This window comes from Sinocyclocheilus rhinocerous, unplaced genomic scaffold (assembly GCF_001515625.1).
Source record: "Sinocyclocheilus rhinocerous isolate Xijiao unplaced genomic scaffold, SAMN03320098_v1.1 scaffold1246, whole genome shotgun sequence".
NCBI lineage: Eukaryota > Metazoa > Chordata > Actinopteri > Cypriniformes > Cyprinidae > Sinocyclocheilus > Sinocyclocheilus rhinocerous.
In genome coordinates, this window is record NW_015630543.1 from 839,908 (window position 1) to 866,560 (window position 26,653).

Below are 26,653 nucleotides of genomic sequence, written 5' to 3' on the forward strand. Positions count from 1 at the left end.
GAATCGATGCGTTTTTGTAAGAAAAATATCCATATTCAAAACGTAATAATCACTTTAATGTAGCTTGCGCCAACAGTTGTACACGGAACTGTTTACATCAGTGAGCGCAAGCTAGATTCAAGTGATTATTACGTTTTGAATATAGATATTTTTCTTACAAAAACGCATTGATTCGCTACAGGAGACCTTTGTTCTCCCCCCCGGAGCCGTGTGAGACATTTTTTTTTATGGATGGGCGCTTTTTATTTAAGTTCTTTTGGACTGATGCATGCAACACCTGCTGAGTGGCATTAAACAGCTTGAAAGATCAAAGACAATTTTTAATATAACTCCGACTGGATTCGTCTGAAAGAAGAAAGTCATATACACCTAGGATGCATCGGGGGTGAGTAAAATACAGCCCAATTTTCATTTTTGGGTGAACTAACCCTTTAATGTACAACTGCAATCTCACAGACGAATCAAAAAGGTAAAACACGTATTTACATGCGATATGAATTATCACAAAGACTTGAATTGATCCCATTAAATATTTGGTTATGTCTCAAACGCGTGAGCAGGGTCTGGATGGCACATATATATCGCTATCGTCTTCAGCCCGGCTTCTTTCTGTGCTCGCTGATAGCCTTCCAGAGTTTACATAGGACTCCACCTCTGGAAACACAAGACAGGAAAAAAACAAACACAATCACACACTACTCGTGACTGTGCATAGCAGAGAAATGTAATAATCCTAGAGCTAATGTAAACAATGCCAGTATACAAAACCACAGCATCACTACAACATTGAATATTTCCTTTAAAATGTCCATTTAATTATAAAAATGTTTATTAAGAGTGTGCCACTGAGAATATTTACCAAGAACTTTATCATCATGAAACAATTTATGTGTGGAGAAGGGCCACATTTACATCTAAACTAAATTTATTTACAAAGAAATGGTATCCATACACAAATGACAGAATATAACACTCATTTCATTTAGATTTATTCAATAGAAAGTGTTTGTGTGTCTGTCCCACACACACAACGTCTTTTTTTCTTCTTCTTCTTCTAAACAACGAACAAGCAGTTTATGCCACAATTCAATGCTTCGTTATACAAGCTTACATTGCAAAAGACTGTTAATAAATTGCATTGAGGCTTTTTTTGATATTGTTTCAGCAGACGCCACACTGCAAAAAATAATGCAGAAACTACACACCACAGCAACTGTTTCAAATAAATGCTGTTTTAATGTGACACTGATGACTGGATTAATGGCAAATGTATTAAACATGTATTAAAACAGAAAACAGTTAAATTGTTGTATTTCACAATATTAGTTTTTTTTAAATAAATTAGTGCTGTCAAACATCCAAAATAAAGGTTTTTGTTTACATAATATATGTTTGTGTACTGTGTATATTTATTATGTATATATAAATACATACACATTAAGTATATAAAGTATAAATATTTACATGTGTGTGTGTGTGTATATATATATATATATATATAAATTATATAAAAACAACATTTTTCTTAAATATATACATGCATGTGTATTTATATTCACATAATAAATATACACAATACACACACATATATTATGTAAACAATGGATGCAATTTAATAATTTCACAGAACTAAAATAAATGCATCCTAGTTAAATCTTATTTTAAAAACATAAAAACAATTTACTGATCCTAACTTTCTGAACAGTAGTGTACTGAATATTAGAAATAAAACCTATAAATGTCCTTGGCAGTTTTTGAGAAGTTGTAGTAAACATAAGCTTAAAAAAAGAGACAAATATCAGAATATCAGAAATGTTCACGCACCGTAATCTCAAAGTCTTCAAGTCGTCTCTTGTGACATAATGAAGGATGTCATCAAGACTGTAATCTTCAGCTATAATCTGTGATATGGACAGAAAATATGCCATTATCTGTTTATACATACAGCACAGCTTTTATGTTCAGTGTTTGGTGACCAAATTGAGTTATTTTCTGTATATTACCCTCTCTATGGAATCTGCATCGGCCCCGTGGTGTTTAAGCCATTCCAGAAGTCCCTGGTCTCCCTCTCGCTCCAATGAACTACTTGTGCTCATGAAGTGTGCAGGAACATCTGCCATAAACAGAGTTAGACTGTAGTGTTCATCAGGTTAAATATATTCTAGCGTAATGATTTAATACATAGCAAGAGGTGAAATACAAAATACAGAAATGAAAAACAACCATCTGATTAAAGCAATTTTCTCTGCAAATGCAAAGTCACATCACAAAGACGATTGTTATCTATGATGATGTTTTTTCTAATTAACTTATGAAATGAGTTAAGACAGTGGAGGCAGGCAGTCTGTGTTTGTCGAACACTTTCTCACGAAAGCTGCTCATGTATATATAATTTCTACAGCAAAGTACCACAGAGCAGTATCACATTTTAAAATGTCTTAAGTCGCTGGGGTATATTTGTAGCATTCTTTTATGCCAAAAATCATTAGGATATTAAGTAAAGATCATGTTCCATGAAGATGTTTTGTACATTTCCTACTGTAAATATATCAAAACTTAATTTTTGATTAGTAATATGCATTGCTAAGAACTTCATTTGGACAACTTTAAAGATGATTTTCTCAATATTTAGATTTTTTTGCACCCTCAGATTCCAGATTTTCAAATAGTTGTATCTCAGCCAAATATTGTCCTATCCTAACAAACCACACATCAATGGAAAGCTTATTTATTCAACTTTCAGATGATGTATACATCTCAATTTCGAAAAATTGACCCTTATGACTGGTTTTGTGCTCCAGGATCACAAATGTGATTTGTGAGCACAAACTACCAGCTTTAAACAGTTTTTCTGCGATCGATGTTGACACTCGCAGGTCATTTATATTCAAGACTGTTTTGGCTTTTCTCTCTTCGATCTTTTTAGTTGCAGTCTGGAGCTTGAATAGCATGTGTGTGTGAGTGTGTGTGTATTAGATTCACCAGCAGGCCCGGATCGACTCTTCAATAGTTTGATCTCTTGTTCTCTCTCCTCCAGCACTTGCTGTAAGATGGCCTGATACTCTCTCTCCTTCTCTATTAATTCCTCCAGCAGCCTACAGCACACAAACCAACACAGTCATATGCAAGTCCATAACTTTAGATCATGACGGAATTCGTCTGGAGTGGTTAAACATATGACTTAATGCAAATAAACGCACAAGTGTCCTGAGAGCACCGCTCTGTGCATACTAATCTATATGTCGACATAAATGGCTTATATTTGTTTGTATGTTTATATAGCACTCGTCGAGCAATTTCTGCAAATAGTAGTTGTTTTGTCAGTTTTTTAACCCACGGCTGTTGTAACCGACTGCAAACTCAGAATAGCGTTTTGTGTGAATGCCGGAAAATTCGCTCCCAGGCTCAGGACATTCCCAGGATTAAAACTTGAACGTGATTGAACGCGAGCCAGATTCTGTAGGATCTGTCATAGTGATAACATTTATTCTGCCACTATTTGACCGATAACATACACAATGCAGTTGTTTATGTGAGAACAACATAAAAATGAATGAGCAGGGCTACTCAATAAATACATTATATTTCACATAGTCTTTATGGGAAAAATGCCACTTCATCTTTATGGGATCATATGTGACCCTGGAGCACAAAAGCAGTCTTAAGTCGCTGGGGTATATTTGTAGCAATAGCCAACAATACATTGTATGGGTCAAAATTATCGATTTTTCTTTTATGCCAAAAATCATTAGGATATTAAGTAAAGATCATGTTCCATGAAGATATTTTGTAAATTTCCTACCGTAAATATATCAAAACTTAATTTTTGATTAGTAATATGCATTGCTAAGAACTTCATTTGGACAACTTTGAAGATGATTTTCTCAATATTTAGATTTTTTTGCACCCTCAGATTCCAGATTTTCAAATAGTTGTATCTCGGCCAAATATTGTCCTATCCTAACAAACCACACATCAATGGAAAGCTTATTTATTCAGCTTTCAGATGATGTATAAATCTCAATTTCGAAAAATTGACCCTTGTGACTGGTTTTGTGGCCCAGGGTCACATATGGGATCTGTGTGAATGAGCAAAATCCCCGGATTACCAGAACAATTTTCTCAGCACTTTTCCAGAATCTCTATATGAAAGGAGCTCATGTTCAGAGTGAATGTGTGTACTCCAGAAGAACATTTAACTGCTCTACCATTGTTTGGGGGCCAAAACTAAACAGAATATATTTTTTAATGAAATACAGAAAATGTAGAAAAAAAAAATTGTAGGTTTTTGGTTCGATTCATAAGAAATAATCAACAGATTAATTGATTATCAGAGAATTATTGTTAACAGTCCTATCTCAATGTGTTTAAAATCGTGGAAGCGAGAGCAAGATTTGAGAGCTACAGTGGAATAATGACTTGGGTCTGGGTTTGTTCTTCACAAATAGCTATCGAATTACTTCAGAATGCCTGGAATAAAGCAGGAGTCATATGGACAATCTATGTGATACTTCATGGTGTTTTAATGACATTCTTGGGGTGTGAGAGACCCATTAACCATTCACTTTAATTATATACAAAAAGTAAAACTAACCCCTACACCACACCGCAGTCAGAGGAGTCTCATTTGCTGACTGGCATTATTTGTTACAGACCATCAGAGTCTGTCATTATCATTCGCATGTGTACAAATTCACCCAATGCTGTATATTAGAGCTGCAAATAAAACAAAACACCAGCACTTACCTCTTGGTTTCTAGCTTCATGCGACCCAGCTCCATGCTAATCGATCGCTGAGCGCTCTGAGACTCATGGGAAACTGATGAACTGAGCGTGCTCACTCCAGATGTGGCCACAGTGTCGTCATGATGAGCGATAGGTGGCGCTATATCCTTAAGGGGAACTGTGTCGTCATCAATGTCCTCTTGCTCAGCGGGGTCGCTCTCAGACGCCAGCGTGAAGTGTGGCCGCAATTCTGAGAGCGAACAAACACACACATCAAATCAACGGTTCCTGGAGCCTCCCCAGGGCTGCACATCTTGGATGTCATTTACTGGACACAACCAGGTCAGATCTCAGTAAGCTGAAGAGTCAATTCAGTTCAGGACATCCAAAATGCGCAGCACTGGGGGCCTTCAAATTCCCTGCCATAAATGAACAGCAGCCAAGAAAATGGATTGTTTTAAATAGAAACCATTGCTGTTTACCAGGTACTAATATGATGATGGCAGTCTGTACAGCCTTTCGAATGATGTTATCCAGAGCAAACATCCAGTGCGGCTTTATGTTGTGGTTATGCAGGACTTTATTTACCTGGAGAAACACAAAATGCTATTCCCGTTTACTATAATGAACTTTAAGAGTTTTATTGAAAAATCACACTTAAATTCAAACTTCAGGGAAAAAGTCATTATTGAGTTTTTCAAGACTACATAAAATGGCATTCGCAACACATTTTAATACCATAATGTGATCACTTCAGGTGAAGCATGAAGTAACAAAATAGGGCAGGATTTTGATCAATTGACGCTTCGCAGGGAGCTTGACTGACAGGTGATCTGACCAATCATAATGCTGAATCCGCCATTTCTGTCCGACAAACAAACCAGACAGGAGAGTAGATTAATGTGGGTGGACTTAAACTTGAAAAACGGTGTGTACTGATGTCTTTCCACCATTTTTTCCACCAATACCTTCTGATGTTCATTCATGTTTATTTCATGCTTTAAACCACTTGAACTGAGCCGCTGAGTCGCTACAAGGTTCTGTCGCAACACATTAAAGAGCCACAGAGCGGTATTTATCATTTAAATTTCTTTAAAAATGATCAAATTTGAAAGCTAACACTTTGTTTCGTACCAGAAGGAACCTGCTCTGTTTTGTCTGTCGGAGCGTTGTCAGTGTCCTCCTTGCACCACGACGTATTTTTCACTGTGTGGCGTGGGACTGAAAAACTAAATTAGAATTTTCTACTTAAATATTATCAAAATTCAAATTATATTCGAATCCATAAAATGCGCTGCACACATCTGGGGCTGTCAAAATGACTGAAAAACTAAATTCGAATTTTCTACTTAAATATTATATTCGAATTCTATTCGAATTTAAAAGGCATAATTTCAGTCAGGGGGGAAGCTTTTGGCTTCTCTCCTGAGGCCACAAGAGGGCGCATCGAGCAAAATATTATGCACGTTTCTTCAAAGCGTAATAAAATAACACTACTATCTTTGGAGAAAAAAAAAGTGCATAATGTTTAAAATAATGAATGCACTGATGCTCTCGTTTTCCGCAATATATGAATGAACAACGTAGCGGCGCAGCATCTAGTGGGTTCAACTGGACAGGCTAACAAAAGCATTCAAATGCAATGACACTTACATCATCATCGCATCTCGTGCACCACTGATAGGCTGCCTGACGGCTGACGCAGACCTAAAATTCGAATACAACGTTTTTGCATTCGAATGTGGATTATTTTTTTTTTAATTCGACGAATATTCGAAATTCGATTTTTTTTTTTACAGCCCTAGAGGACAATGGAAGCAATCAAAATCAACAAAAGAGCAATGATATGCAAGTGCTATGACAAGTGACTGTTAGCTTAATGCAGTACACATAGCAAGGTTTTTTTTAATTATATAATAAATAAAAAGGAAACAGATAGAATAGAAAAAGAACAGAGCAAGCTAGTGTTAGAGGCCTTTTTTGCTTTTGTTAATTGTATAATAAATAAAAAGAAAACACATATATAGAATACAAAAAGATTAGAGATTAAGAGATTAATTAAGGTGCGTTCACATTTACCATTGCTCTGTGAAATGTCACCTGCAAATTCCATTCATTTCAATAGGAGTCTGTGCGATTGGGAGTTTCGCACAAGGGCAAAAAAAGTTCCCCATGCAGATTTCATTCAGATTTTGTGAATTTGCTGCATTGACCGACAGAAAGCTGCTTGGTTTGAAAGTGACGTCTGCGTGAACAGTGCTTTATACATCGCTACACTACTGACGTTTTTTTTGACTATGAAATTTGTGCAATATTTGTGAGCGCAGTTCATCAGATGGCTTTGGCTAGACACTCACTGCATCCTGGAAGCTGAAGAGCGCCACCTGGAGTTGGCTGATGGCTGTGCTGTCAAAGTCAAGCTCTAGTTTGAGCTGAGAGAGGGTGCTGGCAATTATTTTTCTGTCCGCCATCCTCACAAAATCTCCCAGACTTGTAACCAGTGTGGAGACATGCTGATGCTTCAGTTTGGTCTCCTCAGACCCCTGTATTGAGACAGAAAAGGGACACAAAGCACGTAAAGATTTCGTAGGACTGCATGAACACAATCTTATTAAAAATAATTATTTCTCTGATGTTGTACTTGCACTAATTCCAGGTAAAAGAATCATTATGTGCAGCAGAGTGACAACATTTACAAAGCATCTCATTGCTTTTATAAAAAAGGTTACCATATAATGAAAATGTTAAAGAAATTTTCAGCAAAACGTTTTTACAAATTTATTATGACATTTAAACGTATAAGGTGTCAAACTTCTTTTAGAAGATCCCTGGCATGCAAAATAAAGTGACTAGAGCTGTTCAGTGATTTGGTTTAGAATCATCTTTACTGACTTTATTGAACTGTCGCTTGTGTTAAAATAAAGCAATAAGCCCCAAGAAGCCGTGGGTTACAGTGAATTTATAACAGCTAAGGGGCATTGTCGCGTCGTGCCTAAAACCCCCTTAGCTGTTATAAATTCACTGTAAACCACAGCTTCACAGGGATTATTGATTTTATAAAACGGTTATTCCATATGCGTAGTAATGTTTCACAAAATAAAACAGAGCAAATAAAGTGTAATGATAATAAAAACAGTATTCTTCCACCAAACAATGTAGTTCCTCAGAAACAGTTGTGGTTCCAACAAAGTGGTTGCCGAGCAACACACAGAAGTAAACAAAGGTGTGTGTTTGTAGAGTAATTTACAACAGCTTCGAACGCGGCTCAGCCAATCAGAATCAAGCACCGGAACTCTCCGTTCTGTAAGAATACTTATGGCTCGTTTTGCTGTCAATCACACAAGATGTTGTTTTCGGGTTCACCTGTGTGAGCGCTTCTAGCAGGTGAAGCACTATTTTCTCTCGGTCCTCAGTCAGGATTCGGTGTAAAGTCGCTCTCCTTTCACTGTCTTTCCTCAGCATGAAGAAACCAGAGTCCTTCTCTTCTGGGGAAGGTGGTGCGCTGTGGTCTTCAAAGTTCTCCACAGGAATACTGCAACAATGTGTGGAGGAGTATACTTTTACTACTAGATTTACTACAAGTAGATGCACTCAATGCAAAAATGCAAACAAAAGCACGCACATCAATCTCAAATGGGTGCGCGACTAAAAAACAAGTAGAAAAATTAAATGTAAAGTCGGCAACACCAAAGAATGTTCGACGTTTCGAGCATGCAGGCTCTTCATCAGCCGACTTCACATTTAAGTTTTCTACTCAATGCAAAACAAATGGTACACTGCAACATAATAGGGCATTATCTACGCTGGAATGAATCTTCATACTCTCTGCTGACCTCAGGAAGAGGGAGCGGTGGCCTTTGACCTCTCTCTCGCTGTAGCACTTGGTGCTAGGCTTGAAGCTGAAGGGGTTTGTGCAGAGCTCATTGTCAGGTGAGACAGATCCATATTCGCTGCTGCTGCTGGTGTCCTCGACCACAACGGGAACGGGAAGAGATATGCTACGCAGATACTCTACAAGACATGACCAGCATAATGTCCCTTCATACATCGCACACTCTCCTGAAGCATAGTTCTGAGCATAGAAAAGCTAAACTAAAACGACCAATGATCATTTTCAGTTGACCTTGCATCTTTTGCACATTGACTGAACTTAAATATTAAAAAAATAATATTAATGCTGTTTATATGCAAAACAGACAAGACTCACCAGGACCTGGTGTAAGAGCTGCAAAAAAGATGAGAAGACATAATTCACAAAATAATCAGCAGAGAGGGGGAAAAAATTCCATCATAAAACAAGGGAGGCAACACAGCGATGTGATGGAAACTATATTTTTCTTTCTTTTTCAGCAAAGAGCAGCTCTTAATTTGCTTTGAATCTGAACACAGTTCAAAACTCTGCTGTGTGTTTTCAGTTCAACAATAAACATTAAATAGGCATTACAAAACTAAAATATAAAATCGATCAAATTAAATAAATACAATAAAAATACACCAAAATTGGTAACAGATTTGAAAGTAACAAAACTAAAATTCATTTAGTAGCCTAAATTATCCAGCCACTCATTCTGGCCTATTTAGTTGGGACCAGATATTAATGTATTTACCATAAATTAAAGATAAATTGATCTCAATAATTTTTTTCATAAATTCTGTAATTAAATACTAAATTCTGAAATTACTTGTTCCCCCATCATGTTGTCTAAATGATTTTGGGTGTCACTTTTTGTATGTAACAATTTTAAGTAGTGCAACATTTTCTAATGGGAGAAAATTAAGCAGGTGAAATCTCTGACATATGTAAATATGTTTTGCAATTGTTTATTAAATGATCTGAAAATTCAACAGTTTATGTGAAAATCTGTATTAATTTAGTCATTGGAAACAGCCAAGAGAGTTATGTCCAAAATAAAAACTAAAAGCAGATTTAATAAGAAATAAAAGCAGTTGAAAGCGAGAGGGCATTTCTTTTTGCTGAGTTTAATCTAACATATAATAGAGTCCTTTTATTTGTTCCCTATTCATGGAATGTACCAACTGAAATCATTGCTTGGTATAAGGGCTAATATAAGTAGTAATATATAAGGCCTATATAACACACACACTAGGGCTGTCAAATTTTTTTTTGAATTTCGAATATTCGTCGAATTTAAAGTAAAAATCCACATTCGAATGCAAAAACGTTGCATTCGAATTTTAGGTGTGCGTCAGGCAGCCTTATCAGCGGCGCACGAGATGCGATGACGATGTAAGTGTCGTTGCATTTTAATGTTTTTGTTAGCCTATCCAGTTGAAGCCACTAGATGCGGCACTGCTGCGTTGTTCATTCAAAATATAGCGGGAAAAAAGAGAACATCAATGCGGAGAAGATCTTGTTTACATTAAAACCGAAACCAAGCCGTTCATACAGAACGCATATTTCACACATTTTCTAGAGGGACATCTATCACCATGATGCTGTTTTGTTTATAGTTGTTTAAGCAACTTAATTATAATTGGTTTATAAACATTATTTTAAACATTATGCACTTTTTGCATTATCCCCACAGATGGTCATGTTCTTATGCTTTGAATAAACGTGCATTAGTAATATTTTGCGCGATGCGCCCTCTTGTGGCCTCAGGAGAGAAGTCAAAAGCTTTTCTTCACCCTAACTGAAATTATGCATTTTAAATTCGAATATAATTCGAATTTTGATAATATTTATGTACAAAATTCGAATTTAGTTTTTCAGCCATTCTGACAGCCCTAACGTGAAGATCACTCACCCCGTTCAGGCAGACCTGCGTGTCCCCGTGGCAGGCGGTGAAGTTGGCTTTGGGCTCTGAGGTGGGGCACTGGGCCGAGGCGCCGTTACACATGCCCTGATGAGCGCACTCAGACTCCTCGCGACACTTCTCGTTCCGGCCCTTGTAGGAGCACTCGGCCGTGCAGCAGGGGCCCTGACTCGGACTGCACACACACAGCAAATCAACACATCCAGGCGTCATACACATGCTTACAGTGAACTTCCACGACTTCTCACACAATCTTCATGACCTAATGTTCTGCTACTTTACAATAAAAAATTAAAATCTGCTCAAATTTATCATAGCATGTTTACTAAAATGAATGACTATTAATGCTACTTCTTTGTTTTCTAGTTGTTTTAATAAGTGCAAGCTGCGATTGCGCCAGACGTTACTCCATGCAGAGAACATTTCATCCATTCTGAACATAAAGGATTACTTCAGGACACTTTCCAAAGTAATCACGCCTGACCTTGAACATTGCTGCCTGCGGTTCCCCCAGCTCATAGAAGGGCGGTTTCCCAGTAGCCATTTCTATAATGGTGCAGCCCAGAGACCAGATGTCCGCTGGCTTGCCGTAGCCACGCGGCCCTTTATCTATGATTTCAGGGGCCATGTACTGTAACGTACCTGACATACACAAACAGCATGGAAGAAATAAATAACTGCTAATAATAGTAATTACTGAACATTTTGAAGATTCTAAAGATATTAATCAATGTCAACAGACCAAATCTGCAGCACATATAATAGCTGTGTCCTTCGGTGTTATAGAAGCAACATCAACTTGTTACTGACAAAAGGATAAGCAAAAATGCATGGCAAAACAAATAATACACTCAGTACCAGTAAAGGTTTCGGTGCAGGGGTTTATTCCAGCAAGACGTTTGGATGTTCCAAAATCAGAGATTTTCAAAACTCCACTGTAGGTGTTTATCAAGACATTATCCCCCTGTAGGTCATGAAAGTTAGTAATTGCATCAATCACTCCTCTGTGCAATTTCAGAATCTCAAAGAAATCCGAATGAGATCCAAATAATGCAGTAATATAAAGGCCTAATAATGCATATGGCATGTGTACAGCTGAGGCTCTCGAAACATTTACGTGTACGCCTCATTTTATAATGAAAGTGTTATTACCTTTATGTCTCTGTGAACTATCTGGTTGTCATGCAGGTATTTGAGACCCTCCAGTATCTGTTTGGTGTAGAAACCTATAGTTGGCTCATTGTTTTTTAGAGGACCCCACTTCGACCTGAGCAATGCTGACAGACTGCCTGTGATTCACAGAAAAATACAAATATATTTTACATTTTGAATAAAACAGATGAATTCTGGCCTAAAGATGTGTACCTGTAAGTACACTATAAAGGTCTAACGAGTCTGTCTCACCTCCAGGCACCTGCTCCATGAAGATCTTGATGAAGCCGTTCTCGCTGATGGAGCCTAGGTACTGCACGATGTTCTTGTGCTTGAGGTGTTTATGCAGGGCGATTTCTTCATGCAGAGGCTGTGAATATCTATCAACACAGAGCCGTTACGTGTGCTGTTAGATAAACTATTGCTGTGTGATTGCATGCATTTCTCTTGTTTCTATTTTCATCTGCTTAATCGTATCGTAAGGACACATGAATATTGTACATTCATGTATATTATTTATAAACCCTCAGATGAAAAGTCTGATGCTTTACGGATAGCAGCATAATGGCAAAACTAATTTGGCCGACTAGACACGCACGCGCACGCACGCACGCACACGCACGCATGAAGATCTTGATGAAGCCGTTCTCGCTGATGGAGCCTAGGTACTGCACGATGTTCTTGTGCTTGAGGTGTTTATGCAGGGCGATTTCTTCATGCAGAGGCTGTGAATATCTATCAACACAGAGCCATTATGTGTGCTGTTAGATAAACTATTGCTGTGTGATTGCATGCATTTCTCTTGTTTCTATTTTCATCTGCTTAATCGTATCGTAAGGACACATGAATATTGTACATTCATGTATATTATTTATAAACCCTCAGATGAAAAGTCTGATGCTTTACGGATAGCAGCATAATGGCAAAACTAATTTGGCCGACTAGACACGCACGCGCACGCACGCACGCACACGCACGCGCACGCACACGCACACGCACACACACACACAACTCAAGACTTCTCTCTCTCGCTCGCGCGCGCGCACACACACACACGATGCGCAAAACTGGAGGCGTATGCGTGTATCTTTACAGAAGCAGCACAGGGAGCCGCTTCAGAAACGTGCGTGGAGAGGCTGGATTCTGGAATAAACACAAGTATTGTGGCCGCAATCAGCTTCAGTGGCAGACGTGTGCAGTGTAAATTGTCTAAGCATTAACGGTAGGGAAAGCCCCTTATACTGGAGAGCGGCCATGTATGAAGTGTTTCTTGGAGGTTACGTTGAAGAATGATCATATGACTTTTTACATACGCCATGTGACCTGTAAATGCGAAAAAGCCATTTCCATTGCAGTTTTGCGAATTATTCCTTTTTCGCATTGCCTGAAAAACCAGCTCATGCGGGCGTAAAAACTTTTTTGCGATATATGGGCGTTTTTGCGAAATTGACGCGTTTCCATTAGGCGTATTTTCAATTCGCAATTTCAATTTGAAGGATAATGGAAATGCGCCTATTCTCTGCCCAGTGATTTTGTGCTTCTCTGCCATTTCTTGTGAAATTGACTTTCATTCACTATTATGACATTCTCATTGTAACACTGTACATTTATAGATCAAATCGCATACTGTATTGATTTGATATGGGATACTTACTTTATTTTTTTTTTGGAATATAGGACAATGCTGAATTTGATGCAACGAGTGGCATCCCTGAATGCTTAAAATATTAAGGTTTGGTAAATACAATTTAATATTTAACTTTTTTTAATGTCTGAAATCAACCTAGCGTCCAACCGCACAACACTGGTATGAAAATTATGACACTGTGGCCAGTCTTCATGAAAGTTTTCCAGGCTATGCAATGAGAAAAGTACCTTTTGTTATAGTATTCAATAAAGGGCAAAATTGTCAACCTTGTCAAAATGTTGTAAAAAATAAATAAATAAATAAATAAATAAGTCACTGCAAAGAAAGACATTCCTATCCGAAAGAATTTGATTTCAAAGTGAAATAAAATTTCCTTCCAGAATAATGGGAAAAAGGAAACTGTGGCTCACCTACTGTCCCGTTCAGGAATCTCTTTGATGGCTATAAGTCACTGCAAAGAAAGACATTCCTATCCGAAAGAATTTGATTTCAAAGTGAAATAAAATTTCCTTCCAGAATAATGGGAAAAGGAAACTGTGGCTCACCTACTGTCCCGTTCAGGAATCTCTTTGATGGCTAAGCGCACCTGGTTACTGAGGTCACGACCGGCATAGACTACCCCAAATGTGCCCTTACCCAGAACCACCCTCTCTCCATGCTCATCGTATTCATAATCATACTGCAGGCACACAAGAACACACAAATCACTCACGGTCTTACCTCCCTGTTGTTCAGTACTATATATATAACAAATGTATGCAACAATCATTATTTACCTCTAAAGCCTCTGATTCACACTCAGTCTCGTCTGAGCCTTTCCAGGCCTCCTCAGTGAGCGTGTTTACCAGATCACAGAACCTACGCAACACAGAGCATCATCAAAACACATACACTGACATGATCACAATTTACAACAAATAAAGTCTAATTAATTAAAGGACGGTGCTCATGCTTTAAATACACAAAGATGCACACTGTGATTACTTTCAGACCTCATTATTGTATGCCCTACACATAGTATACATTTTCTCATTGCATGAGTTTGTAACGTTTGTCTCGTTCTCTTGCCCACTCATGACTGCAAGGAAATAATTAACTAATAATTCGCTAATGTCTAATGCTTTTAGAATTATTGGCCGATGCATTTTGCATTGCTAGTTTCTAGAATAAGTCTAGTAGACAATCAAACCTGCGATTTCTGTCCTTAAGAGAGTCTATGGCACTGTAAGGAAGAATAAATGAAATGTGGGGGAAAATAAGGCATTTGCAAAAACACACACACGACATACCGTTTGCAGTGCATCTCTGTGCAGAAATAGATTTGGAAGTCTTCTGAGTTGTTCACCACATACAGAAAACAGCTGCGCTCATTAAATTTGGAGATGCTGAATGCCAAAAAAAGACAGTTAAAAAATGCTTTATCCTAAGTGAAATTTTTTATTATATATTTACATACTATACATATAAATATGATCTTTTGCTTCATCTTCTAGTAGAGGGAAGTCAGTTCATGAATTTTCTTAAAAAATAAAGCGTATTAGGGAAGACAGCATTTACCTCACACCTCGCACTGACGCTGCACTGAAATTCCACTCGTGGATCCCTTTACTCTAAAACAGAGAGAGAGAAACTGTATTCATCCAGATATGCTAATGACATAAATTAGCAAAGTTCAGCAGGACTGATAAGCATTGAAAACATCATAACATTTGCAGTCTGCAAGATACAGTGAATGATGTTCACCATAAACTGACTACGATGTTTTCTACATTACATCTCATTGTTGGATGTGCATGATATTCAGGCTGGCTTGTTTCCTCACTGCCCTGTCAGACAATGACTTCGCAAGCAACGTTTGCGCAAGAAGTTACCTCTCAAAACTTATTTCAGACAGGCTTCTGAGGCAGCACAACTAATATATACACAGCTGGTGAAATAAAGCAGCAATACTAATTTCGCACTAGAAATGTAATTAAAAGTTAAAAAGTTGTTTAAAACATATTTAAATGAATAACAATCACTGGATTCAGACAAATCTTGTTGCCTTCCTACCTCTTCAGCTTTTTCAATTTTCAACAATTTTCCAACTTTCAGACCCAGCCTTAGTATAACTTTACAAATGTAATAGTAACATTTCGGGATTGTGTTAAATGTACAAAGTAAGTTTGAAATGTTACATTTATAGTTAACTTTGCAAAGTAACTTTGGGGCAATGGGTTAAGTTTACAGCTATAACTATAACACAAGTTTTGGACTATGTTTGAAGTTTATTGTTCAATTTGAAATGATACTAAAAAGTCTAAAACTATGTTTTAGGTTTATTAAAGCAATAAGCCCCAAGAAGCCGTGGTTTACAGTGAATTTATAACAGCTAAGGGACGTTGTTAAGCACTACACGAAGCGGGGCTTATTGCTTTTTATAAAACGGTTATTCCATATGCGTAGTAATGTTTCACAAAATAAAACAGAGCAAATAAAGTGTAATGATATTAATAAAAACAGTATTCTTCCACCAAACAATGTAGCTCCTCAGAAACAGTTGTGGTTGCTACAAAGTGGTTGCCGAGCAACAAACAGAAGTAAACAAAGGTGTATGTTTGTAAAGTAATTTACAACAGCTTCGAACGCAGCTCAGCCAATCAGAATCAAGCACCGGAACTCTCCGTTTTATAAGGTTACATTTCAAACGTAAACCTGGGACCTAAACGTTTTAGGTTTACAGCTAGATTTGGGGGAACGGTGGATAAACTTAGAAAAATCAGCCAAAACTTCACTGTTGCTGAGTGCTAATTCTGTACCGGCCCATAATTTAGTAGCCCCAGTTGAGCATATTTTTTGTTGATGTTTTTAAAAACATTATATATTAATAATTAATACATTTAAAAAGCAAAAAATACATTTTAAAATACACTAGCTTGCTCTATTCTTTTTCTATTCTATCTCTTTTCTTTTTATTTATTATATTATTTGGTTACACTTTATTTCGATAGTCCACTTTAGACATTCTACTAACTATAAGTAACTTTGTAACTACATGTCAACTACATGTCAACTAATTCTCATTAATTTGCAACTACATGTCTACTAACTCTCAGAGTAGACGGTAGGTTTAGGGTTAGTAGAATAAGTTGACAAAGAAAGTGTTAGAAGATAGTCTTAAGTGTTAAGCAGACAGTCTACTAATACTCTACTAACTGCTAGTTGACATGTAGTTGCAAAGTTACTTACTGTTAATAGAATGTCTAAAGTGGACTATCGAAATAAAGTGTTACCTATTATTTTAAAAAAACCTTGCGATGTGTGCTGCGTTAAGCTAACTGAGACTTGTTATAGCACTTGTATATCATTGCTCTTTTGTTGATTTAGATTGCTTCCATTGTCCTCATTTGTAAGTCGCTTTGGATAAAAGCATCTGCTAAATGACTGGATGTAATGTAAATGTAAAAAGGCTAGATACAGAGTATCTGCCAAGTTAAGAACATTTTAAGAGCTTTTTTAAGACCAGCTCAAATAAAATGAATATACAGTAGTCAACTAAGACAAGAACACATTTTGGTTTTAGGTTTTAGGACACCTTTGAAGAAAGGTTTTGATCCACTTCAAATGTTGACTACTGTAGTATGCCCATACTGAAGAAACTTATACAAGCTCAAAATAAATAAAACCTGTAGAACATGGAACAGTGTCATGTTTTTAAACATGCAGCACTCAATACTGTAATGTTCGGATTTGTAAGGATCTAGTGGTTTAATAAGTCCACAAATCCAAAAAAGAACATCTGAATTTAAGAACGAATGGATAAATAGTAAGTTCTTTATTACTTTGTCATCAGGGGTCACGTGCCAGATGGATAGTGTGTTCTCTTCCACATCGTTGTTGATTGAGAGGTAAGATGGCTGGTACATTTTAGTGGGCTCCAGTATCAATACCTGCACACATCAAAAACAAGCAATATTAATTCTGACGATAGTCAATGCTTTACATGCCATTAATGCTCAATAGCATTAGGCAGTGTCTCAAGTCAATACTCTTACTAAACTGTCAGAGTTTAAGTGACTATGTTTACATGCACACCAGAAAAGGGTTTATTCCAGGTTTTTTTGTGCATGTAAACAACACAGTGCATGTAAACGTGAACATCTTAAATGGCTTTCTAACAGTAAGAGTTGTGATGTGGCAATGTAATGTGGCAACTTAGCCGAAGAGTCATTGTGTGAGGAGGGCTCATACAGGAAAACGGACAGATGTCACATCCTTTTTGGTGGCTTCCACCATGAAGTCCATCCAGAAGTCCACAAGCTCTTGTTTAGGGGCCTGTGGATCAGTGGTTGGTTTTGTAAAGTGCTTATAGATGAGAATGGTCTCAACCAGTGAGCCTAGATACCTGAAATACAACATAAAACACAAACACCTGAATGAATGAACAATAGCCTACTCTAAAAGACTACAAGTATGACTCACTTTTAACAGACAGAAGCGCTTGCCTCTTCAAAATTCATTACTATAATGCCAGCCCAAGCCAAAGTTTGTATACTGTCTCTAGATATGGCTTAGAATTTATAATAGGACTAAGAGGTGCAAAAGGCACATTTGATTCTATTCTCCTCTTAACCGCTAGATGGCACACAAAAATTACAGCAGAACTTTTCTAAACATTCATGCTTCACTATGCACATGGAAATTTGGCTGCTCCTTGATGCCATTGTGAACAGCAATGCACGTGATTCTGTGCTAATTTGATCTAATATTTAAATGTTTGTTTTAAATGTAGCGAATGAGAATCAATAAAATGACCAAATAAATTTTGAGAGATTTTCTTAATGATTTTCTTAACTGTTTTCAATAACTAAAGAATATGTAAAAGGATGGTATAAAATGCACCCCTGCTGGTATGGATAAAGGCATAATAATTGTTGGCAGATTTTTCCATTTGTTGACGTGACATGGTTAAATTTAGTTGGTTAATATCATTTATTAAGATGGGTGTGCACATTAAAGATAATATTTAACCATATTTAAAAATAAGAAATTAATCATATAACTGAAAAAAATATATACATTTATTTTTTTCAACTGTAAAACCATATTAAATTATAATGGGATTATATATATATATACAGTGGGTACGGAAAGTATTCAGACCCCCTTAAATTTTTCACTCTTTGTTATATTGCAGCCATTTGCTAAAATCATTTAAGTTAATTTTTTTTCCTCATTAAGATACTGTATAAGAGCGTTATACAAAACAAAACACTTCTATGTTTGATTTTCTCACAAAATGCTGCTCCATCAATGTTTAATAAAAACATAATTTTTTTTTCATACACTGTGGGAGTAGTGAAAAGCACATTTTCCTTGCGGTGTGTGACTTTAGCCCCACTGTACCCTAGTGTAGGTAATTACAGGTAATATTAGAATATTTACTACTGATCATTTATTTCATTACTTACTTAAAAAAAAAACTTAAATACTTCAATAAAAGGTTTCAGTATTATCTATGACTTTCCCAGGCCTGGAAATCAGTTTTAAAATTTCCTAAACCGTTTTTGTTCAAAATCAGTATGAACAATAGTAATAGCAATAGTAATGTCTTAGCAAACACTAATAATTAATTTTTAATTATTTTTTCCAACTATAAATAATACATAACACATTTGTAGCGTCTGGACCACTCAAACACACAATATATATTTTGAAATGCGAATGTGTGCACATACCAGATGGGAGCTTTAAGTTTGAAGAGTTTCTCAGAGGCCTGGATGACTCGTGTGTTGTCACAGGCGAGAATACTAGCCCCGAGAAAGAAACCCACATCCCAGTAACTCTGTAATCTATCCAAACTGCCCTTCTTCCCCAGGAGACTGCTCAACTTCACACCTACAAGACACAGATTAAGTGCATATGTTATATTAAGAGGCATATTAATATATGGGAGACTTATTCATATTGATATATATATGATATGTTGGTTACTCTCACTAATATATGTGACCCTGGAGCACAAAAGCAGTCTTAAGTCGCTGTGAAAATTGACCCCTATGACTGGTTTTGTGGCCCAGGGTCACATATGAGACAGACAAGAGCATGCTCTCTATTTGAGAAAGGAGGATACTCTTTATTATCAAGTATCAAAAGTAGTATTTTGGAAAATGACAACATTAATATGCAATTTAATATTTTTATATTGTGACATTGTGTGTGCACAATTAAGAAAACCAATGCAGACAGATTTTTTAATTACAATAAGCAATACATTAAAGTTTTAAACAAAGACTAAAACATCTCTCGGATGTAATGCACAGCTCAACTGATTTAATATATATATTAATGACAGAAGTCTTTTTCATATGTGTGTGGGTAACAAAATTATCAAGACCTGTGTCAACCACACTGAATCATTGAGTTGTTTATTTGAGAACCACTACAAATTGATAAGTCAGATTCTGCAAACATTCTAGGTAGGGATGCACGATATTGGATTTTTGCCGATATCCGATATGCAGATAAATATCAACTCATTTTGGCCGATAGCCGATATGCCGATAAATATCAACTCATTTTGGCTGATAGCCGATAATTATCAACTCATTTTGGCCAATAGCCGATATGCCGATAAATATAAACTCATTTTGGCCGATAGCCGATATGCCGATAAATATCAACTCATTTTGGCCAATAGCCGATATGCCGATAAATATAAACTCATTTTGGCCGATAGCCGATATGCCGATAAATATCAACTCATTTTGGCCAATAGCCGATATGCCGATAAATATAAACTCATTTTGGCCGATAGCCGATATGCCGATAAATATCAACTCATTTTGGCCAATAGCCGATGCCAATAAATATCAACTAATTTTTGCCGATAGCCGATGCCGATATATAATTATTTTTAATTTTGGTTAGTTTTTAACAAGAACTTATTTGTTAGAATTAAATAAACAATAATAAAAGTTATTTTATAATTACAGTACATTGAAGATTTGAAAATAACTATAAATAAACTATATATTAATCAGTGCATTTTTATTTCAGAAAGACGCAGTGGTAACCCATTATTTAATTTAAGTGTCATGTTTGTGATTTTTTTGTTCATGTAAGCTATAGCTTGCTGACCTTTAATTCAAAACATACTCATGTTTTTATGGCATCAATTACCACTTTATTTAATCAGAAACACAGTCTAAATATTATTTGTGTATTTTGCTTTCATTTTATTAGAAGTAGGCCAGCAGCACCCCCTACAGATTAAAACTCCTTACTGAGCGGCCATTAGGACCCGGGGGAGGCTGTCACTGCTGCCCCTGCAGGTGATATTACTGTTTACTCTATCACACACCGAACGCGTCATTCTGTACGTGCTTTCTCAGTTTAAATGCAGCGATCCAAAACAGTGAATCTAATCATCATTCAGGCAAAACTTTGCTTCAAGAATGAGCCACACTGCTGACGTGATCTAATCGCTAGCACACCCTGAGCACATGTAAGTTAATGTATTCCTCTTATTGGCAAGACATATCTGCATAATTTTTAATATCATTAAATTAATTACATTTAAAGCCATTATCGGCCGATTCCGATATTGGTCCGATAAGGCAAGGCAAGTTTATTTATATAGCACATTTCATACACAATGGTAATTCAAAGTGCTTTACATAAAATGATGACTCGGAAGCTGATATGAAGTCCTGTGGTCACTCATACTCTGTCCAGGTGTGTGTGTGCCATTCAGGTTGAGTAGTTTGGCACACACTACTGAAGGATGACGGATGGAGAAGTAGATGTTGTCCTTTAGCACTCTTGCACCAAGTTTGTTTAGGTGGAGGCCATCCAGTTTAAACAGTTGTCTATGGCCCCAGAAAAGATTGAAGTTGTCGATGAAATTGACTCCTTTTAAGCTGCAGATTCTTTGTAGCCATGTGTTCAGCCCAAGCAACCGTGAAAACATATTAGTTCCCCTTGCTGGGAGTGTTCCACTGATGAACGACTGAACTTCAAGTCTTCGAAGTGTATCAAAGAGTTCACTGAAGTCCTTCTTAAGGAGTTCTGACTGCTCTTTCCGAATATCATTCTTCCCCACATGGATGATGATTCGATTCGCAGTCTTGTGCTTCATTAGAATTTTCTGAAGTTCCTTGTTCACATCAGAAACGGTTGCTTGGGGAAGGCAATATGTTGTTGTATTTCTGCTACTGATGTTTCTGATAATAGAGTCACCCACTATCAGAATCCTGGACTCGGCTGCGCTCTGAGCTGAATGCCGCTGTCTGCTCGACCTTGAGCACCTGTTAGTAGCGATGTTAGCTGCTGGCTAATCCGATCCATGTTTAATCACATTTGGGGATTCCTCACCCGCATTCATTAATGCTTAAAATCTGTTCTCAAGATGTATAGGGGGTGGTAGAATACCAGTATTCACAAGCCTTGTTGTGAATAATGTTGTGCATCCCTAATTCTAGGATTGATTGGAAATAACTGAATTGAACTAAGTACACTGTTCATGTCTGACTATCGACAAACAACATTTTCATCCTCTCTATATTCAAATGCAAGTTTGGCACCATTCCGGAATGGAATGCCCACTTTTCACCTTCCAAACAATGAATAATCCTAAAATAATGCTGTGTTGCTGAATAATTCGCTTAAATACATCACATTACTGATGTAAAGCATGTTGTGAAAGTCTTTCATGTTAAGGAAAGTGCTTTCTGACACCAGAAAATAAATGTTGATTTTTGCCACATTTCAATTTAAAAACAATCAGGCCAATATTTCTTATGACACCAGACCAAAAAAGTGCTTTAAATAAATGAATAAATAAATACATAAAGTTTGCCCCACCACTTTTATAGGAGTGGTTGAATAGATGAGTGCAACCCAGTATTATACAAACTGTCAATCAAACGCACCTACTTTACGCAGTTCAAAGGAGGAGTCAAACTGATGTCCTGCAGCCAGTAGCAGCACTGCATAGTTTATACCAGAGTGTAGCGTGGGCTCCGATTCAAAACCTTTTCTAAACCTGTACATGGGAAAGAAAAAGAGAGTACAGTACAGTACAATGCCACTGCTCCTGTTACTATGGCCACTTTATTGGTGAATCTCACAAAAGCTGTCAAAAACTGTAATGGTCCTACAAATAGATCTCATTTTGTTTGCCCAACATCATTTTGATTTTTGTGTGAAATGCAACCTGAATTTTTTCGTTAGATTCCCCCTCAAGTCCTCACCAGTGCATGCCTTGATCTCTGCTATCCGTGTCGGTGAAATGAGACTCCAGGAACATATCCTTATAGATCCGGCCTACCAAACAATAAATATCAGATGCCACCTGCTCATCTGAGTTCACCAATGGCAACATAATGTCCAGAGCCTTCTGTCGGTCTCCTGGTAGGTTTCTCCTGCAGAGACAGACCAAAGAGAGACTGTGAAATTCAGAAATTAACCAACAAAATAGTCTGGAATTAAATGTTAGACACGGTCAACTATATGTAACTATACTTTCATTAAAATGTGTAAACACCGTGACCCTGTGCTGCTTTCAGAACACTGCACTGTTTGTTGGATAAGCCCAATAAAGCAACACTGACTCAACCAATGGTGTGAGTCTGGAACAAGGCCATGTTTTCATAAGATCTCTCATCAATGGTCTTTAGGATTTAAATCATATCAATTGTTATTCATATACTACTCCATGTCCTAGCCAGGTGCTGGATGTTATTTCTATTTCACTCAGTTTGTAGTAAAATCTCATTGTGCCACTTCACATTACTGTATACACTGCGTTCAAAAATTTGGAGATGTTTAAGGATGCACATTCAATTGATCAAAAGTGACAGAAAATACTTTTGCAACAAACGTATTCAATTTCAAATAATTGTTGTTCCTTTTTGAACAATCAGGAAAAATTCTGAAAAACAAAAACAAATTATTAAACAGCACAACTCTTTTCAACATAAGAAACATTGTTTCTTGAGGACCAAATCAGCATATGTGACCCTAGACCACAATACATTGTATGGGTCAAAATTATAGATTTTTCTTTTATGCCAAAAATCATTAGGATACTAAGTAAAGATCATGTTCCATGAAGATATTTTGTAAATTTCCTACCGTAAATATATTCAAACTTATGTTATGTAATATGCATTGCTAAGAACTTCTCAATATTTAGATTTTTTTGCACCCTCAGATTCCAGATTTTCAAATAGTTGTATCTCGACCAAATATTGTCTTCTCCTAACAAACCATACATCAATGGAAAGCTTATCTATTCAGCTTTCAGATGATGTATAAATCTCAATTTCAAAAAATTGACCTTTAAATCTGGTTTTGTGGTCCAGGGTCACATATTAGAATGATTTCTCAAGGATCATGTGACACTGAAGACTGGGGTACATTTAGCTATTTCACAATATTTCTGGTCTTACTGTATTTTTAATCAAATAACTGCAGCCTTGGTGAGCTTAGTGAGGCCTAATTCAAATTTTTTTTTAAAAATCTTAACTTTTGATCGTGGTATATTAAACATTCTGATTAAGTGTGATTATGATTATGTGGTGTCACACAGCATTTTAACATTCAGTGTAAAGAGACAAATTACTTGATGTTGTAAACCTAGGACAACTGTGCTTAGTTAAGACACAGTAAGATGTTCAGTGTCACCTGTTGAGGGCAAAGGCGTAGTGGAAGTTTATGTGAGGATGAGCCACTGGGTCAAAGGTCGGCAGATTTTCCAGTGTTTCAACTAACTTCACAATGGATTCATAATCCTACAAACAGATAACCACAAAACAAAAAAGAAAGCGTTCACAAAAAATCAATATTTATTATACAATATTATAAAATTACGCTCATTTGCAACACATGAAAAAATGATACGAAGAAAAACCGTAAAGACTAATTCTGTCGTAAAAGTACATTCAGTTCCCTCGTATACTGTATTTCTTAAACCTTTAGTAAATAATAAAAAAACCACAATGTTCAGACACAATGATTCTAAAATGTATTTGCTTCCTACTTCATTCAAACAAAAGCACTAAAATATTAATGACACCCTCTTAAATAAGAGTTATAGTTTGAACTGACTGCACATTATCAGTAACCACAAAAACATAATTAATTAAACCTTTGACACATTTTCTTTCACTTTGAAGCTTTAAAAAAAAAAAAGTTCAATGTATTATGTACTGCACTACACTTTAATTTTCAAAAGTAATTGAAAGTAATAATGTCTGATTCATGAACAAACATTTCTTTTGCGTCCGTTTATCCGTTTATGTTAGCAAATTAGACTGAACAATTCATGAATCAGTCTTTCATTCATGTCCAATTATTAAAACCTGTGTCAAGTATGTGATGCCTGGTGATAATGTAATGATGTACAAGAACCAATGAATCAAGTTGAAACAAGAATGATTCATTTAAACAAACCCAAAAGAGTCAAACCTCTAAATACTAAAACAGATCTGCAAAAATGAGCCAAAAATCTTAATGATTATGACATTACAGTTATTAACATATGACCAGCCACATTTTTACATTAAAGGGTTAGTTCACCCAAAAATGAAAATGAAAATTAGCTTGTGTTTTACTTACCCTCGAAGCATCCTAGGTGTATTTGACTTTCTTCTTTCAGACGAATCCAGTTGGAGTTATATTAAAAATGGTCCTGGCTATTCCAAGCTCTATCATTGCAGTCAGCGGGTGTTGCAGTTGAACAGTCCACAAGAGAACAAAACAAAACAACGGTCACTAATTAGAAGTACAATCCGAGGATTTACAAAGAAAAATGTTAGAGGATTTCGATATAAGCCAAGAGGAGACTGGTTTTCCTTTGCTAAAGTAAGAAAACTTTGCTTCCTATGCTCCTGTTAACAAACTCGCGAGACTAGCATACCTCAGAGGCGCGCGTGCTGCACATACGTGCTGCGTCATCCGCTGGAACTGCTTCAGTGTATGACAGTAAGCTAATTTTCATTTTTGGGTGAACTAACCCTTTAACACCCACTAAATTCTGTAACATGGCCCACCCATGTTGAACAATGCTGGTATGCAGAGGTTAGCAAACATAAAGAGGTAATTAACATACACAAACTTAAAAGTCCAGTAACAAAAACCACCCATTTAATTTTGAGGCTTTAAGAAAGAAAATGGTGATGAAATTAAATTATGAGTGTTTTTAGTGCATTGAAGAAACATTGACTACAAGTGGGCATCAGGAATAAATACTATGAAAGAATTTGGTTTAATAGGAGAGAAATTAATGTAACAGAAGGTAAGGAAACTACGTAACTGTAGTTAACAGTCATTTATCATACTTTTTACTTCTAAAGTAACTTACTGCCAAGGTGTGTCTGAGTTATAGCAGAGCATTTATGACTTCCTGTTCTCCTCTTATTAATTTTTAACAGGAAAGGCACTAACAGTCCAAACAATTTATTTGAGCACATCTGTACTGAAATGATCGGTACACAACTTCAACATACAAAACCAATAGTCCTTTTATTGTTCTACATTTTGCTAGGTTAGCTGATTTATACCAATTTTGTCTTTACAAAATTGTCTGCCTCCATTCAGTAGCAGCTCCACCAGACATAAAGAGAAGGCGGCGAGCGTAAAGCAGAGCCAAGCTCTTCAAGCATTTACTGCACAGTCAAACGCGAGCTCTACACCTCACCTTGACATCTTCAGGGGAAATCTATAGGTAGAGGAGCTTATTCTTTCCTTGGGAACTGTGATGGCTAAGGCCACACTTAATAAATAGGCTATTTTATTTCAATTGTTCTAGTTTTCTTTTTTAAATTTATTTCATTTCTTTGTAGGAGAAATTGATTTCGTTTTGTTTGAGAGATTAATTGTTTTGTTTGCTTGTTTATAAATTTCTATGCATTTATTTTTGTTTCTTTAATATTATTTACCCAAAACATTTTGTTAGAGGTGCATGTTGTCTCCTTATGCGTGCATTAAAGATCGAAGAGCAATGCAATTCATTACTAGAGTGCACGCTAGTGATTGAATAAAACCACAACTAGACAAAGATGGGTTTAATTTTTTTTTATTTAATTATTTTGAACTATTGTGTATCTTACCCGTGGTTCCGCCGGGATCCATGACTGCAGCATGGAACAAAGGCCTGTTATTAAAAGAGCGCTACATTTCCTGATGTCCTTTATATCCTTTGCTAGGAATTATGGGAAAAGTAGTTTTGGGGACCATCTGGGTTTGGTTTGTTTGTTCTTTGGATGTGTTATGCATAAAGTCCATTTTTGTGTTTGAGTTTATTTTCATTATTGTTTTATGTTGAATGTAATTTCATGTTTATAAAGTTTATTTGTACATATTATAT

The 26,653-nt window shown here is 36.5% G+C and overlaps 1 protein-coding gene across 1 annotated transcript in view; it reads right to left on the reverse strand.

Moving 5' to 3' along the window:
• Window positions 1–377: 377 nt before the first annotated feature.
• map3k5 (mitogen-activated protein kinase kinase kinase 5) overlaps window positions 378–26,653 on the reverse strand; it is a 49,661-nt gene continuing 23,385 nt past the window's right edge. Inside the window, 24 exon segments of the mRNA XM_016552975.1 lie at window positions 378–654; window positions 1,825–1,901; window positions 2,004–2,113; window positions 2,983–3,095; window positions 4,747–4,975; window positions 5,208–5,313; window positions 7,083–7,268; window positions 8,089–8,257; window positions 8,559–8,736; window positions 8,933–8,958; window positions 10,841–11,144; window positions 11,361–11,466; window positions 11,655–11,791; window positions 11,907–12,034; window positions 13,848–13,981; window positions 14,079–14,160; window positions 14,592–14,687; window positions 14,860–14,912; window positions 17,124–17,231; window positions 17,533–17,686; window positions 19,020–19,179; window positions 22,215–22,327; window positions 22,536–22,706; window positions 23,971–24,077. Coding sequence (XP_016408461.1) covers window positions 594–654; window positions 1,825–1,901; window positions 2,004–2,113; window positions 2,983–3,095; window positions 4,747–4,975; window positions 5,208–5,313; window positions 7,083–7,268; window positions 8,089–8,257; window positions 8,559–8,736; window positions 8,933–8,958; window positions 10,841–11,144; window positions 11,361–11,466; window positions 11,655–11,791; window positions 11,907–12,034; window positions 13,848–13,981; window positions 14,079–14,160; window positions 14,592–14,687; window positions 14,860–14,912; window positions 17,124–17,231; window positions 17,533–17,686; window positions 19,020–19,179; window positions 22,215–22,327; window positions 22,536–22,706; window positions 23,971–24,077 — 3,108 coding nt within the window. The 3' untranslated portion in view covers window positions 378–593.